Source organism: Oculina patagonica, chromosome 12 (genome assembly GCF_052425735.1).
Source record: "Oculina patagonica isolate OP01 chromosome 12, crgOcupat, whole genome shotgun sequence".
Taxonomy (NCBI): domain Eukaryota; kingdom Metazoa; phylum Cnidaria; class Anthozoa; order Scleractinia; family Oculinidae; genus Oculina; species Oculina patagonica.
The window spans coordinates 26,256,637-26,274,592 of NC_135769.1; the positions used below are offsets into that span (position 1 = coordinate 26,256,637).

The window sequence follows — 17,956 nt, forward strand, 5'->3', positions numbered from 1 at the left end:
ATCTTTGATTCTATTAGGTTCTACCGTTGGGTAGTTTATAATTATAAAAAAATATGATTATAATGTTATTATCCTGTATAAATTGATAAACTGTATATTGTGGTATGGTAGATTTAGTTGACTGCTCTTTGAGTTGAGCCTTTTAAAAGATAAATATGAGTCGTAACGCAAGGCATCCACAAGACTTGGTTTTCCGGATCCTCTGGTGCAAAATATATTAAATGTATAGAAAAACGTGACCATGTTTTCAATGAGGTGATTTGTAAATGTACTAACTCCATGAACTGAGCACCCGAAATGTTTTTATCCATACAACTCGTGACTTCCCATAAACTAGCACCTGATGTTTGTCATGTATACACAACTTCCGCTCTGACGCGAGGTCAGAGGGTTCGATCTGTCTGGTTTGTTGCTGAAAATAGAATGAAGAGAGGATTATATTTACTTAGACTAAAGTTTCTCGGAATCACAAACACAATAGACGGGTGTGTTCGATTTCACTGTCGTTTCGCAATCTGTATTTAACGATGGAGTCTCTCTTGAAAAACCTCAAAAAACAAGTTACTTGTTCGATCTGTTTGGATACTTATACCAATCCTAAGACAATAACTTGTCTTCATACCTTCTGCTGTGCCTGCTTGGAGAAATGCGCATCAACCAGCCAAAGACAAGGAAAATTTCGTTGCCCTGACTGTCAGGAAGAAGTTGGCATCCCTGAAGGAAATCGTTTTGATAATTTGCCGACCAGTTTTCTTCACAACAGTTTGTTGCGTCTTCTCGCTGTTCGACAAAGTGTGTAAATGGTGAGATGGAAGAGAGATCAGTTGCGGTGTTTGTAAGAAAAAGAGCGCTGAGATCAGCTATTGCTTTGATTGCGAAAAATTGTTGTGCCCTGACTGTGTAAACGCACATAAAGTGTTCCAAGCTGCAGCCATGGCATTCGAAGGTCACAAAATCACGCCAGTTAAACAGTTTCAAGCCCAAGACTACGAGGTCCTTCTAAAGCGACAATGTCTTTGCTCTCAGCAGTACCACGAGAAAGAAGTAATGAGGTCCCATTTTCTGTCTTAGTTTGTCAAACTTGTGTTTGTGAACCCACACACTATTTGCATAAACATGGATCACCAGGATCACAATGTTGATCAGGTGTGAAAAAGCAGCAGATAAAGGAAGAAAGCATTATCATTAACATCATGGCGCGCGTTGAGTTGATGAAAGAAAGGAGAAAAGTTTACAGTGATGTGATGCGTCAACTTGAAGAAACAGATTCCATGCTGGAAGATAATGTCACCACCGCTATTCGTGAAGTTTCGCAAGCAGCTGAACAAATTATCGCTAAGATTCGAGAAAGCGAGCTGGAGGCCATTACCGCCCTCAAGAATACACGCGGATCGAGAACGGAGAAATTAGACTGTGCCAAGGAACAAGTAGAGTCCTCGACCAAGCGGATCGAACAAGCAGTTGAGTTTGCTATTGACCTGGTTCAAGGAAGCTCAAGCCTAGATTTTATGCAAAGCAAGGGGTATTTGGAACAGCGATTTGAAGAACTTAACAAGACCCCAATCCCAGCACTTCCGGTTAGTTCATTTGTGAAGTTTTTCGCCACTGTTACACCTGAGACTTTAAACCTGGGTTTCATAGCGACCAGCGAAACAGATGTACGTCTGTCTACAGTAGAAGGACTGACTAAAAATTTCCAAGCTGGTTTAGAATCAGAGTTTGTGATCTGTCCTAAAATATCGAAAGAAGAACTAAATAGTGAAGCTCAACATCAATTTCACGTTGAAGTGCTCGTTGAACCCACTGATAAAGTGCAAAGTTTGATTATTTGTGAAAAAGAAGATGGAAATTTCCAGGTGAAATTTATACCAAAAGTACCAGGTACCTACAACATCACAGTAAAGATAAATGGCAACAAACTTGCTAACAGTCCTTTCATTGCCCAGGTAAGGGAGCTACGCCTTGATGTTGTGGGCGAGTTAGATTTAAAAGGAGAAATTCCCCAACAGCCACATGGGATTGCTGTTAATAGGAAAGGGCTGATCGCTGTAGCTGACCGTGCCAGACACTGCATTTTAACATTTGACAGGGAAGGAAAGTTTGTGCGCAAACTTGGTTGCTATGGAAGGAATCCTGGACAGTTAAACATTCCACAGGGCGTCACATACCTGAATGATGACGAGATTCTAGTGGCCGATGAACTCAATCACCGCATTCAACAGTTCAATGTACAGACAGGGAACTTTGTGAAAAGCTATGGAAATTTCGGGACAGGAAAGGGCGAGTTTAAAAATCCATTAAGCGTTTGTATGGATTACGAAGGACATGTTGTTGTAGCCGACCTCTGCAACAACAGAATCCAGGTGTTAACAAAGAATGGCAAACCTGTGATGAAATTTGAAGACAGCGGCCTAGAAAAACTCAACCATCCCACTGGATGCATTTTTCACAAAAACATGTTCATTGTATCTGACAACTTGAACCATTGTTTGAAAGTCTTTGACAGTTCAGGAAAGTTTTTGTACAAGATTGGAGAAGAAGGCAAGGCTGACGGACAGTTCTTCAATCCCTGGGGTTTTTGTGCTGAGAAGTATGGCAACCGTCGGAATCTTCTTGTATGTGACAGAGACAATGGTCGCATTCAACAGTTTACAGTGGAAGGTTGTTTTACTGGCAAAACTGTATCTGGTCTACAAGATCCATTATACATAGCTACAACACCAGATGGTCGCATTTTGGTTTCAGATTGCAAAGCGAAAAAAATATATGTGCTAAAATAACTGGCAAAATATGAAAGAGAACGTTGTCGAACGTTAAAATTATGTGAAAAGCAGCTAGTATGTTTCTCACAAAACAAGTGTGATAAATCATTACAAACTTCTTTGTTCAATTCAGTAAATTACCTGCAAAGTAGGAAACAAATCTTGTATTCAGAACTTCTCCGTTTCTAGGACGCTTAACTCGAATATATTTGATTATTTATTGTGTGGCGTCTTTTTGCAATTAGACAAAGAACAATTATTTCCTGTCACCAGCTGCCAAGAGTGTGTGAAGTAGAAAGCCATTAGCTGTAAAATTAATTTAGTAAACATATACATACATATTGCTTTAACAAATATTCTAAATATAGAAACTCCAAGAGGTTATTGCCTTGCAGAATAAGACTAAATTTTCAAGATTAAAAGGTAGCCGCCCATTCAGAGTGTGTAATAAGTGTTAATTCAGGCTAAAAAAGGGTTATAAGTGTTAATTCCTAAATAAATTAAACCTCTAAGTTAAAGTTCACATTTCCGTTTATTATTCATTTTTCTACAATAAAAATTTGTTCATATTTATTTTATAGAAAGGAGGTGGTTCAGAAGAGTAGAAAAAATGAAAGGTCCCGGTACTTAACGGGAAAACGTTGATTTATCTCTCTTGCGAGCTAAGCCGTATAGAAAAAGCCAACATTTTCTTGATGTGCACACGCAAATCACGCGTAGAATTATACGCAGTACGGGATGCGCAATGCAATACAGAGGAATTTCCTTAAAACAGGTCTTTATTTGGATTAATATACTCTGAATAATCAGCGATTTGTGACACGGCTGCTGCTCGTAATGCCAACGTAACATTATTTATTTTTTATGTTACCTGTTTAGTCGCTTTCTTGCCTCCGCTATATTAAAGAAAATAATATATGGCTTGCAGTCTAGAAAGGTTAGCCTGCAGAACAGGCGGTTTATTTTTCCTTCGCGCTTCGTGCGACCTGCAAAATAAACCGCCTATTCTGCAGGCTAAGAAACGTGGAAGTTTGTATGGCCTACTGTTTATCACAGCCGTCTGCTAGAGTGGCTTTTTTAGGCCGTATCTCGCACTGTAGGTTTCGGTCACGGATTCCAAAAAACGTGATCAGGTGGCGACGATTTTTCAAATTCTGTACCGTAGAAATGCATATCGTATGATGCAAATAACTGCGAAAACAAATCTAAAAAGCGCATCAAACTACGGTCTCGATGCCCTTACAAAATAGTATTGTATAAATTAGAAAAATTAAGAAGTTTAAAATCTCAAAGTTCAACATTTTAAAGGTGACACTGAAAAAGCTATATAAAATAACAAAAGTGAAGAAATTATTGTTTTACTGCCAATGAGTCATTGAGTCCCTTTCCTTCCTTGAACTTATCTGGACGTTTTTCCAAATTTAAATCAGGGTGTAGCTAGAGAATAAGCTCTGCCTCCGAAAGTGTCTGTTTCATCTTGGGACGGAGAAACGTTCATTGAACGTGTCAATGTACGGTTTGGATGAAGCAAATCGAGTTACTGAGATAACTATATAGATGGCTGCGCGAGTGCGTTGAGTTGTATGTGGCGACAACTAATGCAAGGAGTAACGTTACTTCTTCTGGATGAAGAGCTAGTTGATGTCATCAGCAAAGTTGACAGGTAAGCGAGACAATTTAATGTGTTGGTTAGGTTACTAATCGTGTTAACGAAATAAGTATGTTGGCGCCGTTTTCCCGTAAAGTTTTTTTATTAAATACTTTATTAGTGTTAGTACGTATTTATTCGATTAAGCGCCCAACCTCGAATAAGCGCCCCCCTCGAATAAGCGCCCACCCTGAAGGTAAGAAAATTTTAACCCCCCCCTCGATAGCCCCCCCCCCCCCCCCTCCAAAATTGGTTTTTTTTTTTTTATTTTTTTTTTAAAATTTAAAAAAATTTTTTTTTTTTTTTTTTTTTTTTTTTTTTTTTTTTTTTTAAAATAAAACCCCCCCCAACCCCCCCCCACAAAAAAAAAAAAAACCCCCCCGCGCCAAAAAAAAATTACAACAAACAGTAACTGAAGACTATACAAAGTACGTCTAAAAGAAGCGTTTTACAAGATAATATGAAGTATATACGTGGGTTAGAGTTGATTTTACGTACAGCGCATATATTTATTATCATACTTATTTTCAAGGGCAAAAACCCGTTTGCTCGTTAAGTAGTATAAGGCACCTATCTAGTTACCTCCCCTGGATGAGAGCTAGTCGAAAGCATCAGGACTTTTGACAAGTTACCGAGACAATTTAATGTGTTGGTATTTATCGTGTACCTTATTACATGAAATTTTCGCGACACGTTAATTTCGCGAATTTCGCGATTCCAAAAAAATCGCGAAATTAAAGTGACGGGAACAATAAATGTCGCGAACATAACATAACGCGAAAATTGAATGACTTACATTAAATCAACTGATCAAGAAAAATAAGTTTACTACCCATGAAGGAAGGAATTTTCAACGTATTCAACTCATGCACGTACAAGCATGACGGCTACTTGTAGACATTGTGAGAACTGCTCTGTTGTTGCTATTGCGACAGTTGTGTTGTTAATTTGACGTTACGGTTCCTTTGATGAAGTCGTTTTATTTAATTCAAGGGCATGTTCATTCGGCATGTTAAATAATGTAGCCAAGGAAAAGTAAATTTTGTCTTACGCAAAATCGCGAAATTTACGTGTCGCGAATTATGCGCACCTTAAAGTATTGGACGACTACCTAGGATTAACATTGCTTCCCTGGATGGGGAGCTAGTCGATAGCATCAGGAGTAATTACAGGTTGACAAGACAATTCTTTTCTGTTGGTATCAATTCATTCTCTTGGAACGCAGTTTATATCCTGGGTTCCAGACCCTGGGTTCAAGTCTCTGTCAAGTTTGACAAAAAAGTTCAAGTTACACAATATAAGCAACGTGAGCTAAAACGTCTGCAAACGAAATAGGCCGACTTATCTTAGCCAGGGTCGAACTTAGAATTTGGGACACTTACTGAAATGCAAAAATCGTTAGGCTACAACGTCTCACACAAAGTATAAAGTTCATGGTGAATTACCAAGCTAGTCCATAACAGACTGGGCAGCATATTTGTCCTCATATCAATAATAGAACGCAGCTCACTGAAAGTGGTCGCTGGTTGCCAGTGTCTTCACCTCGGATACGGCCTTTGCATGGCGGGAATCCAAGGTATGCAAACAGATCCCTGTTCGTAGCCTACCAGTGTAGTCACAAGATAAAACATTTGTAGCATTTGCGTTGCCTTCGCACCTTCAAAGATGCCTGTTTTGTATTCTCTGCTTCTAAGCGCAACGAGGACAAGTCGAGCGAACATTGGGCAGAAGAAGATGTTATTTCCGCCTGTTTTTTATTCTCTGCTTGTAAGCGCAACGAGGACACGTCGCGCGAAGATTGAACGGAAGGAGATGTCATTTTCGCCTGTTTTGTATTCTCTGCTTGTAAGCGCAACGAAGACAAGTCGCGCGAAGATTGAGTGGAAGGAGATGTCATTTCCGCCTGTTTTGTATTCTCTGCTTGTAAGCGCGACGAGGACAAGTGGCGCGAAGACTGGGCGGAAGGAGATGTCGTTTCTCGCGTGGCCTCTTTCTTTGGTTCATTATTGAAGAATCCTTTGAGAACTTTTATTGAACAATAGGTCCAATTGTTATAAAAACTATCCACCAAGGTGACAGGTATTTCAGTTTTCTGGTTCCATTCATTTTTGTCAGGGTCATAGCATTTGACTTTTATTCGGTGTTGAACTTTTCTTTCACGAACTTTTACGTTTACCACTTTCGCCAAAACATATAGCCTGTCGTCAACTGACAGGAGTTTGCGTTCCGAATTAGGATTAAAACCATCAGGCGTTGATACAAACTGCCATTCATTTGTTGTTTCAATAAACACTTCACATTTGAAAAAGGTGCCACCAGCAATGAAAATTTTTCCATGCGCTACAGCACCGGTAATATTATCCCTTGCAATCTGAATGTCAGCTACTTTGTCCCACTGGTATTTGCGAAGATCATACCTCTCAACAATAGTGAGGTAGTTGTACTGGTTGTATCCTGAATCCCAACCACGCCGGCGATGCCATTCTGCGCCGCCAATAAAGTAAACAAAATTGTCCTTGGCTACAATGCAAACATTTTCCCTTAAATTCATGTGATCAATTGATGCAATGTCTTCTCATGAGTTTGATTCCGGTTTGTACTTCGTGATTAAGGAAACATGTTTTACCCTGTCGCAGGGAAACACGAAATCCATCTCCACTGTCCATGGTCTCACTGCGTGGTACGCGCATGCTAAAGATACGTAAGCGTACATTTCATTTCCATTCACAACAAATATTTGCTCCAAGACTCTGTCTTCTTTGCATTGTAATGGCATCCAATTGTTGGTGTATGGATCGAAACTCGCCATTTCGCATCGGTCGAAAGAGGATCCAGGCCTCAAACCGTAGATTTTACCATGACAAGGGATAAAATGGCTATTCACGAAATCAAATGCCATCTCGCCTAAAGTGCCACACCGATCCTCGCGAGGAAAATAACAGTGAATAGGATGACCCTTGTATGGCCTACAGGCTACTATAACGGGGATCCAAAGGCACTTTCTAGGGGTGACTGGGAGATTGCCGTAGTTTGAAGACTCCATCATTAAACTCATAGCCGCGTCCGCCACGCGTACAAGAGCCAAACAATCCTCATCGTCATTCACAAGGTCATTTGTCGCGATATTACTCCATAGAAAGTCACGCGATACATAAACCAGTCGAACTTGACGAAATAACTCGGGGAAGTATTTCTTTCGCTTACGTTTGTCATGATCAGTCCATGCTAGAATGATGTTGAACACGTCTTCTTCGGCGGTAACATTAATCTCATCACTTGAAATCCACATTCGGATTTCTTTACTCGACATTTGCAGAATTTCTTCGCGGCTGGCTTCGTATACGGCGCTGAAATTGGCCAGGATGAACTTTGTGGTGTTGGAGAAAAGTTCTGTGCACTGATATCTTTTGGAAAAGTAGTGAATAGAAATGCAATTTAAAGTGTTTAACTTCTGTACTAAAACTCCGTCAGCGAGAGTTTTTAAGTTTTTAAGAAACAAATAATCGGCCATGACGATCAGATCTCGGGCATTGTCTTCAGTCAATATCTGAACATTACCGGTGTAGATAAACTCCAGTGTATTTCCCACAACGGACTCGGAAAACGTCTCCAGCCGAACTACTCCCTCTTTTGACTCTTTCATGTCGCTGCTCAGCAGCTTTTCGAAGAAAGGACTTGCCTCTGAAAGAACTTGTCTGTGAGCTTTGAATTCTTTGCCACCTTTGACTACCAAAACAACGTCGCATGGCTGATCGAGTGTGTCTTTTGGCATAAAGACTTCATTGACTTCACTGAAAGCATCTTTACTTGGAGAAGCATGCTCAGTAGCAGGTTGAAGCAAAGTTGCCATGTTTATATATGCCAAAATGATCTTTGCTCTCAAAGTCTTTTGATTAAAACGTTCATGGCTTCGCCACTACACAGGGCTGTGTGCGAAAATACACGCTGATGAACAAAATATTCTTCGAGCGCGAAAATAACATGGCATGAGTAATCGAGTGTGTCTTTTAACATAAAGACGTCACTGAAAATTATTTACTATGTCGAAACATGCCAGAAGCATGCTCATTGTCACGTTAGGAAGTTATGGGTGACTGCATGCGTGCACATTGGAACTGGATCTGTGTCTACCAGATACTTTTACATGGCGTCAGATGTTGGCTGTTTTCCATTTACAAAAAAATACCAATACCGTTAAGTCAGGTTGGGATATAAACGTAAATGGAACACGGTTCGTTCCACTGGAAAATTTCTTAAACAACATCTAACGCCATGGAAAAGTATCTGGTTCACCCATAACTTCTAACGTGACAATGAGCATGCTTGTGGCATGTTAAGACAAAGTAAATAGTTTTAAGTGACTTCTTTATGTTAAAGACACACTCGATAAATATTTCCCCGAGTCATTTCGTCACGTTCGACTGATTTATGTATCGCGTGATTTTCTTTGCAGTGATGTCGTGACAAATGATCACGTGAAAGACAATGAAGGTTGTTTGGGTCTTGTGGAGGATCAGGACGCTATGAGGTTGATTGAGTCTAGAAACTACGACAATCTCCCAGTCATCCCTAGAAAGTGCCTTGAAGTCCCTGTTATTGTAGCCTGTAGTCCATTAAATGGTCAGCATATTCACTGTTATTTTCCTCGCGAGGATCGGTGGTACAGTTTAGGCGAGATGCAACTCTCTTTCGAGGGTAGCTATCTTGTCTCTTGTCATGGGAAAATCTACGGTATACACAATACATCTCCTTACCACCGATGCCGAATAGTTCTTTTCAATCCATACACTAGAAATTGGATGTTATTACCATGCAAAGAAGACAGAGACTTAAATCAAATATTTGTTGCAAATGAAGATGAAATGTACGCCTTTGTGTCTGAACCATGTGAGTACCATGGACGGCGGCCGGGCCTGGGCCGCCCTTTCGACACGAGATAGAGTTCTGTGGCAAGGAGAAACATGTTTCCTTTATCACGAAGTACAAACCCGAATCAAACTCATGGGAAGACATTTCATCATTTGATCACATGAATTTAAGGAAAAATGTTTGCATTGTAGCCAAGGACAATTTTATTTACTTTATTGGCGGTACAGAATGGCGTGGCACAAGGTACACCTTCCTCACTGATGTTGAGAGGTATGATCTTCGCAAAAACAACTCAAGTGAATTAAGGAATGGGTCAAGCTAAATTTTGGAGGAGGGGTGGTCTAATCTAAAAGTTATTTAAGTTTTCGCTTATAAACTTGCATAAAGTGAAATGTTTGTACGAAATGTTTCAGTTTTTGGTTTAAAAGTTATTCCTGCTTGGTCACGTGACATACGACACCCAATTATTGATATAAATTTCAAACCAAATTTACGAGAACTTGCAAATATAACGATTGACTAATTTTGATTTCTGCGAATGGCTGTAACTACCAAGTATAGAGAAATAATCGGGGATTTACAAATTCAATTCTTTTGTTTCAATTACAACGTCTTTTCTTTGGAGAGGGACTGGGACTAGGCAAAAATAGGAAATATTGAAGAAATAATAAACATTTTTCAGAATCCCCGTTTAGCCGGACGTTTGACTAGGTGAGGTAAAGGTTTTGAGAGAAAACACGAGAGTTTTCTTGTACATTTACTTCCCGTAACTTAAATGCACATATTTTTTACAATTGTGGGCGTGGTCAGTCACGTGACCACTTAGAGCTGAGCCAATCATTAGAAAATTTCATTTTATATATAATCAAACAAAAAGAAGCAACGTTTTTAAGGAAAAGAACAAATCAAGAAGAATTGACCAAGACGTCGCATGAAAACAAGAACCATGCCTTAATTCACATGAGAAGTGGGACAAAATAGCTGACATTCAAATTGCAAGGAGCTCTGCTACCGGTGCTGCGGCGAACGGAAAAATTTTCATTGCTGGTGGTGACGCAAATCTCACGGGATGCTGTCCGGAAAAATGGCAATGTGAAGTGTTCATTGAAACAACAAATGAATGGCAGTTTATTCCAACGTTTGGTCTACATCCTAAGTCGAGACCCAAACTCGTGTCCGTTGACGACAGGCTGTATGTTCTGGCCAAGTGGGCAAACATTTATGCCATCAGCAAATCAGATCAATACCAGAAAAATGTCAAATGCTATGACCCTGACAAAAATAAATGGAACCAGAAAACTAAAATACCTGCCAAAATGAGATCTGCATTTAATTCTTGTTCAATGAGGATTTTCAAAGGATTCCTCTATAATGAAGGAGAGGAAGAGGGCACGCGGGATTCGACATCTCCTTCCGCCCGGTCTGCGCGCGTCTTGTCATCGTCGCCCTTAAAGGAGAATTGAAAACAAGCCTGTCTAAAGAAGAGAAAGCAGCGCAAATGCTTCATCTTGTGACCAAGCTGGTAGCCTGCTTGCATGGAATCCGTATGCGTTTCGTGAACACCCGCCTCGCAAAGGCCGCATCCAAGGTGAAGACATTGACAATCAGCGACCACTTTCATAATAATAATAACAATAATAATAATAATAATAATAATAATAATAATAATAATAATAATAATAATAATAATAATAATAAGACTATATTTAACGAAGGTAACATAGTTTACTGGTGACCCAGTAGTTTACAATATGGCCCTCCCTAATTAACTACATATTATATACTTAACTACATATTATATAAACCTAACTACATATTATATACTTAAGTAATAAAAATTTGAACTTAATTTAATACAATAAGAACTAAAAAGTGCTGCTGATTTTAAAATGTTTTAGTCCAGCATTTTGTTTTAGTAGCCTTTGGTGTAGTTTTCTTGTAAACTGTTTGCGCGATGTAGCATTACGAATGGAAACCTCAACATTGTTCCAGAGGCGGGTTGCGCTAGTGTGAAAGGTTCTGCAACCCGAAATTCTTTTGTATTTAGAAAGAACTAGGTTATTCTTTGTTGTAGCTTTAGTGTTGTAGCTATGAGTGTCCTTTAGATAATGTATATATGGAATGAAATAATCTGGACAGTGACCAAAGCTAATCTTATGTAATAGATAAAGCTTTCTGCTACGTATAATATTGTCTATGGGGAGCCATCCTAATTTAGTAAATAATTTCACAGAGTCATCAGAGAACTTAGCATCAAGTATTAATCGCGCACACCGTTTTTGGATTCTTAGTAGTCTTATTAAATTCTCATTAGAGCAATAACCCCAGACAGTGCAACAGTACTCTAGGATAGGCTTGATTATGCATTATAAAGCAACTTCCTACAATGAAGCAACTTCCTACAATGAGTTGTTAAATAACATCTTGCACACTTTAAGAGACAAATTCTGGACTTTAGTTTACTAATTAGATAGTCAATGTGTTTGTCCAATTTTAAATGTTTATCAATCTTTACTCCAGGAATCTTTTCATCAGTAGGCTTCGTCTAGCCTGGTGTTGTTCAGGAACAGATCCAAAGAGTCTTTGTCTGCATGACAGACCTTCTGGGCTGTACCAATTAGTAGCTGTTTGGTCTTTGTTGTGTTTGGCATCATACCATTAGCTTTGAACCACTTTCCTGCACTATCCAATGTATCCTGTAATTTCTGTTGGATCTCCTCACAAGTATTACCACTTGACCAGATTGTTGTGTCGTCTGCGTAGATATCTACTTCGGCTTTCTTAAGTGATAGTGGTAGGTCGTTGATGTAGATGGAGAAGAGAGAAGGCCCTAATATGGACCCTTGTGGGACCCCTAGTTTGAGTTCTAGAGGGCTGGACAATGAATGACATGGAGCATTGCTGTGAGCGGTTACAGAGGTATGAAGTGAACCATTCTAGGGCTTTAGAGCTTATATGGTATTTAGCAAGCTTGGATCGAAGAATATCGTGATTAACTAGGTCAAAGGCCTTACTTTAAGGTCCATAAAGACAGTTTCAACAAGTTTACTATTATCCATTTCTTTGAGCCATTTGTCGGTGATGTTAAGAAGAGCAGTTTCACAGGAGTGATTGGCTCTATAAGCTGATTGGTTGATGTAAAGCAGCTTATTGGTTTTCAAGTGTTCGTGGAATGCTAGTGATACATGTCTTTCGAGAGGTTTCGAGAGTATCGGCAGGACCGAGATTGGACGAAAGTTGCCTCTTTGGTGAGCTGAATCTTTTTTGTGAACAGGAGTTACTTTGGCTTTTTTAAAAGCATCCGAGAAGATACCACTTGAAATACTTGCATTATAGATGTTTTCAAGACTTGGAGATATCGCTGGCAAGGCTGACTTTAGTAGGCGGATACTTATTTCATCCAGACCAGTTGCTTTGTTGAGTGAGACCTTTCTGAGGTCCTGTTCTATAATATTCCTGGTGATAGGTGGTATTTCAAAGGGAGGTGGTGTATTGAATGATTCAGTGAGCTGCATCCTAATATTGATATGAGGACAAATCAGACCCTGCTTAGTGTGTTACGGACTAGCGTGATAAATCACAGTAAACGTTCAGTTTTACATTTTGTGATACATTGCATTGCAGTTAAAAATTCTGGGTTGGAGCCTGACTAAGATTAGTCGGCCTACTTCGTTTGCAGACGTTTTAGCCCACAATCCTTATACTATGCATCCTACGGTCAGCTTTTCTTCTGTTGTTTGTTTGTTTTTATTTGTTTGGGTTTTTTTTGTCAATCAAACTTCACCGAGACTGGAAGCTGCGTAAGACAAGCCTTCGGCACCCAGGGTATAGACTGTGTTTCAAGAGGATAAATTGGTACCAGCACATTTAACTGCCTCGCTAACCTGCGTGTAAAAACTACGGATGCTATAGACTAGCTCCTCATCCAGGGAAAGTAGTGTTACTCCTAGGTTGACGCCTCATACTACTCATCAGACTTGCAGCGCCAACATACTTATTCAGTCAGTCGCTTGCATCATCCAAAGTATATATTGTATCAATAAAATGTATACTATATTATACTAACTTTACAGTGTATAGGTGTATACTATACAAGCTATACACTGAATAAACGAACTTCTCTCCATCCGAAAATCAAACCCTGGCTGACAGTTTCGGGGGCAGGGCATATTCTGTAGCTTCACCTCGATTTATATTTTGAACAAAAATAATTTCCATTAAGTAATTCATTGCGTGTAAAGCTGAAGTTTTTCAATATGGCCAATAATTTGGTTAACGTTGTATATTGTATATAGCTTTTTGTCACCTTTTTACGATTTAGATTTTTTACATTTTAAACATTTCAATTTTGAACTAATGTTTTATTTGTTACACGCATTGAGACTAACGTTTGATGAGTTTTCAAGACTTTGTCGAAACATGGTTCGCAAATGTGATTGTAGCGCAGATAGCTCACTACAGCCCATTTTCCGAAAAAAAAAAAAAACATCATTTCAGTGTTGGCTGCCTCAAAGGGAACGTGGCTAATTTGCATTCAAACATGAAAACCATAATGGCGGCTGTCGTGAATACGGTCTATTTGAACGCTGCCAAGGTTCGTCGCGTGATCTATTCTTGGGGAATCTGGGACCGAAACCACATCCACCACTGCCTTCAACAGACGTGTGTGGTTCATGGTTAATTATAACTTCCACGTTTTTACAGCACTGCAAGCAAACTCGTCCTTTATATTTTGCATAAAAATAAAAATTGGCGACTGAACAGCCGCCGTAATACTAAAGTAGCGAGCCTCCAAAGGAAACAAACCTCCGAACATGTCTGAAAGTAGCGACCAACATACGGAGAAAGAACACAATTATAAGCATCATATCAGTTCTGACCATGACTCTGAAGTGCGTCATTAAATTTTCAGAACTAAATATAAATAATTTTGGCATTACGAGTCGCAGCCTTATTAAAGATTGCTGATAATTCTCAACATATTAATACAAGAAATTTATCCGCCAGAAGAACATTCTAACAGCAGGGGAAATTAAAAAATACCCTTCGCTATTTCCTTGCGCACATTTAAAGAAACGTATATTTTCGCTTCAGAAAAGCAAAATGTATATATTGGAAGGAACTAATATGCTAACTACTGCTTTCCCATTCGTACCAATCCAATGACTCGACAGCAGATACTTCAGGGTTATTTCTGACGCACATCATGAGTCAGCAATCGGAGTCATAATCAAAACAACTATATTGGTCCTTAGACATTTACATGGCAGCCTCATTAAAACTATTTGATAAAATTCTAAATTGGCCATCTGTTTGTCTGGTTTTTCTGTTTTCGGCAAAACCGCTCAGATTCTCTAAAATAGAGAAGAACAACTCAGTGAGTTACTCATTTCCTATCGTGTAAAGATTGGGAATTCTTTACTTAAAGAAATCAATTTAATTTACGCTGTATCGTCTCTTCAATTCAAGAAAACTTTAAGGTTCAGTAACCCAGAGACAATCAAACAACTGGGATTTCATGGTTCATTTCTCTAACTTTCTACTCATGACTTATCGATCGTGTGACTACTGTTTTAGCCTCTGTTTGGTAGCAGCAAAATAAAAGACTTCGTCATCAGAAAACTGAGGACTGTAAACCAAATCATTTGGCAAACAGAGATGACAGCCCTCCTAGTGCCTTTTCAAGATTATGGTCATCTTTCGACAAGTAAAGAAGATTCAGTGGTCTTCTTGCTAAAAGATGCGACGTTATTTTGGTAGTCGAACAATATTATGGTGTTGTGTGGTTCCGCTAGCTCTTGGCTCTCTGTGGCAGCAACGCCATAAACGTTGTCGCCAGAACTAAACAAATATCATTTTGACCAAAAGATGGCTACAATGCCAAAACCTGCAGACACTGCTAAGCATGCTACTCCAAGCAAAGAAGTTTCCAGCACAATCTTTTTCCCGAAAGACACACTCCATCAGCCATGCGACGTTGTTTTGGTTGTCGAAGATGGTAAAGAATTCAGAGCGCACAGACAAGTTCTTTCAGAGGCAAGTCCTTTCTTCCAAAAGCTGCTGAACAGCGACATGAAAGAATCTAAAGAAGGAATTGTTCGGCTGGAGATGTTTTCCGAGTCCGTTATGGGAAATACACTGGAGTTTATTTACGCTGGTAATGTTCAGATATTGACCGAGGACAGTGCCTGGGAACTAATCATTATGGCCGATTATTTATTCCTACAAAACTTAAAAACTCTCGCTGAGGGAGTTTTACTACAGAAGTTGGAAATTTCGAATTGTATTTCTACTTACTACTTATCCGATAGATATCAATGTACAGAACTTTTTTCCAAGACCACAGAATTCATCCATGAAAATTTCAGCGACGTATGCGACATATTCAAGGTTTTGAATATGACGAGCAAACAAATCCAAATGTGGATTTCAACAGATGAAATAAATGTTAACACCGAAGAAGATGTGTTCAAGATCATCCTTGCATGGATTGATCATGACAAAGACAATCGAAAGAAATATTTTGCCGAGTTATTTCGTCAAGTTCGGCTGGTTTATGTATCGCGTGACTTTCTGTGCAATGATATCTCGACAAATGACCTCGTGAATGACAATGAGGACAGTCTGGCACTTGTGGAGGAAGCTATGAGGTTGTTTGAGTCTAGAAACTACGATAATCTCCCTGTCACCCCTAGAAAGTGCCTTGAGGTCCCCGTTATAGTGGCCAGTAGTCTATTAATGGGTCAACCGATTCGGTGTTATTTTCCTCGTGAGGATCGGTGGTATACTTTAGGCGAGATGCCACTTTCTTTCAAGGTTAGCAATCTTGTCTCTTGTCGTGGGAAAATCTACGGTATACAGACTCGTTATAAACGTAATCACCGAATGGTGAGTTTCAATCCATACACTAACAATTGGATGAGATTACCATACAAAGAACAAAGAGACTTAAAACAAATATTTGCTGCAAATGAAGACGAAATGTATGCTTTAGTAACTGGACGGGCATGTAAGTGTCGTGGACTGCGGTCGGTAGAGACAGAGATAGAGCTCTGTGGCAAGGAGAAACATGTTTCCTTTATCATAAAGTACAAACCCGAATCAAACTCATGGGAAGACATTTCATCTTTTGATCATTTGAATTTAAGGCAAGATGTTTGCATTGTAGCCAAAGGCAATTTTATTTACTTTATTGGCGGCAAAGAATGGCTTGATCCAGGTTACAAATTCCACACTGATGTTGATAGGTATGATCTTCGCAAAAACCAGTGGGACAAAGTAGCTGGCATTCAAATTGCGAGGAGCTGTGCTACCGGTGCTGTGGCGCACGGAAAAATTTTCATTGCTGGTGGCACTAATCTTAATGGAAACAGGCCGGAACTATTCCATTGTGAAATGTTTATTGAAACAACAAATGAATGGCAGTTTACTACAATAATTGGCGTACATCTTAGATCGAAACCCAAACTTCTGTCAGTTGACGACAGACTCTATGTTCTGGCCAAAATGGCAAGCATTTCTGGCATGGAACCAGTTCGGAGAAAGGTCGATTGCTATGATCCTGAAGAAGATGAATGGGACCAGAAAACTGAAATTCCTCTCGTTTTGATGGATCATTTCCTTAACTATTGTTCAATAAAAATCTTCAAAGGATTTCTCAATAATGAACCAGAGAAAGAGGACACACAGGAATTGACATCTCCTTTTGCTCAATCTTCGCACGACTTGTCTTCATCGCCCTTACAAGACAATAGAAAACATGCCTCTCTAAAGAAGATAAGACAACAGAATTGCTTCATCTTGTGATCAAGCTTGCAGCCTGCGATCATGATTCCGTATGCGTTTCTTGGACACCCATCTCACAAAGGTCGCATCTTGAGCATCTGAGTAATGACACTGACAATCAGCGACCACTTTCAGTGAGTCGAGTCCTAATATTGATATTTAGAGGACGAATCAAATGCTGCTCAGTATGTTATTAACTAGCGCGGTAATTCATCATGAACTTTATACATTGTGTGAGACGTTGTAACCTAACGGTTTTCGTATTGCAGTTAGTGTCCGAAATTCGGCTTTAGTTACTTTTAGTGGTGCCGCGCTATATAGGGAAAACAACTGTCTAAATGCACGCGCAAAATGGCGAAAACAAAAGAAGTACTATGCGAGTGGTCCACAGTTATTTATTTTGAAAAAATGCTGCCCTTGCTAAACAAATAAAAGCCAGCCGCAAGCAAACCGGGGTGAAACTAACCGCAAGCACACAAGTTTGAAATATTTCGTTCACTTTTAGACAGTTTCATTTGAAAGCTGTTTTCCCTATAGAGCGCGGCACCACTAAAAGTAACTAAAGCACGAAATTCTAGCTAGGTTGCAGTTAGTGTCCGAAATTCTAGGTCACTGGCAAAGATTCATCGGCCTATTTCGTTTGCAGCGTTTTAGCCCACGGTCCTTATAACGTGTACCCTGGACATTTTTCTCAATCTTGCCCGAGACTGGAACCCAGGGACTGAACCCCAGGATATATATAAACTGTGTTCCAATAGTATGAATTGATGCCAACAACAAATTGAAGTGTCTCCCTAACCTGTCAAACATCCTGATGAATTTGGACTGGCTCCCCATCCAGGAAAGTAATTATATATAATGTTACTTCTAGGTAGTCGTCCAATACTACTCA

At 39.5% G+C, this 17,956-nt stretch overlaps 3 protein-coding genes across 3 annotated transcripts; 2 read left to right on the plus strand and 1 right to left on the minus strand.

Moving 5' to 3' along the window:
* The first annotated feature begins 106 nt into the window (after nucleotides 1–106).
* On the plus strand, nucleotides 107–3,277 carry LOC144632954 (E3 ubiquitin-protein ligase TRIM71-like). Its single transcript, XM_078491709.1, has one exon. The coding sequence runs from the start codon at nucleotides 1,194–1,196 to the stop codon at nucleotides 2,778–2,780; it is 1,587 nt and encodes a 528-aa protein (XP_078347835.1). The 5' UTR covers nucleotides 107–1,193; the 3' UTR covers nucleotides 2,781–3,277.
* Nucleotides 3,278–6,964: 3,687 nt separating this feature from the next.
* LOC144632072 (kelch-like protein 17) lies at nucleotides 6,965–8,462 on the minus strand. The gene has a single exon (XM_078490677.1). The coding sequence runs from the start codon at nucleotides 8,258–8,260 to the stop codon at nucleotides 6,986–6,988; it is 1,275 nt and encodes a 424-aa protein (XP_078346803.1). The 5' UTR covers nucleotides 8,261–8,462; the 3' UTR covers nucleotides 6,965–6,985.
* A 6,416-nt stretch (nucleotides 8,463–14,878) lies between these two features.
* On the plus strand, nucleotides 14,879–17,476 carry LOC144632780 (kelch-like protein 40). The gene has a single exon (XM_078491505.1). It carries the CDS (start codon nucleotides 15,148–15,150, stop codon nucleotides 17,083–17,085), a length of 1,938 nt encoding a protein of 645 aa, XP_078347631.1. The 5' UTR covers nucleotides 14,879–15,147; the 3' UTR covers nucleotides 17,086–17,476.
* Nucleotides 17,477–17,956: the final 480 nt, after the last annotated feature.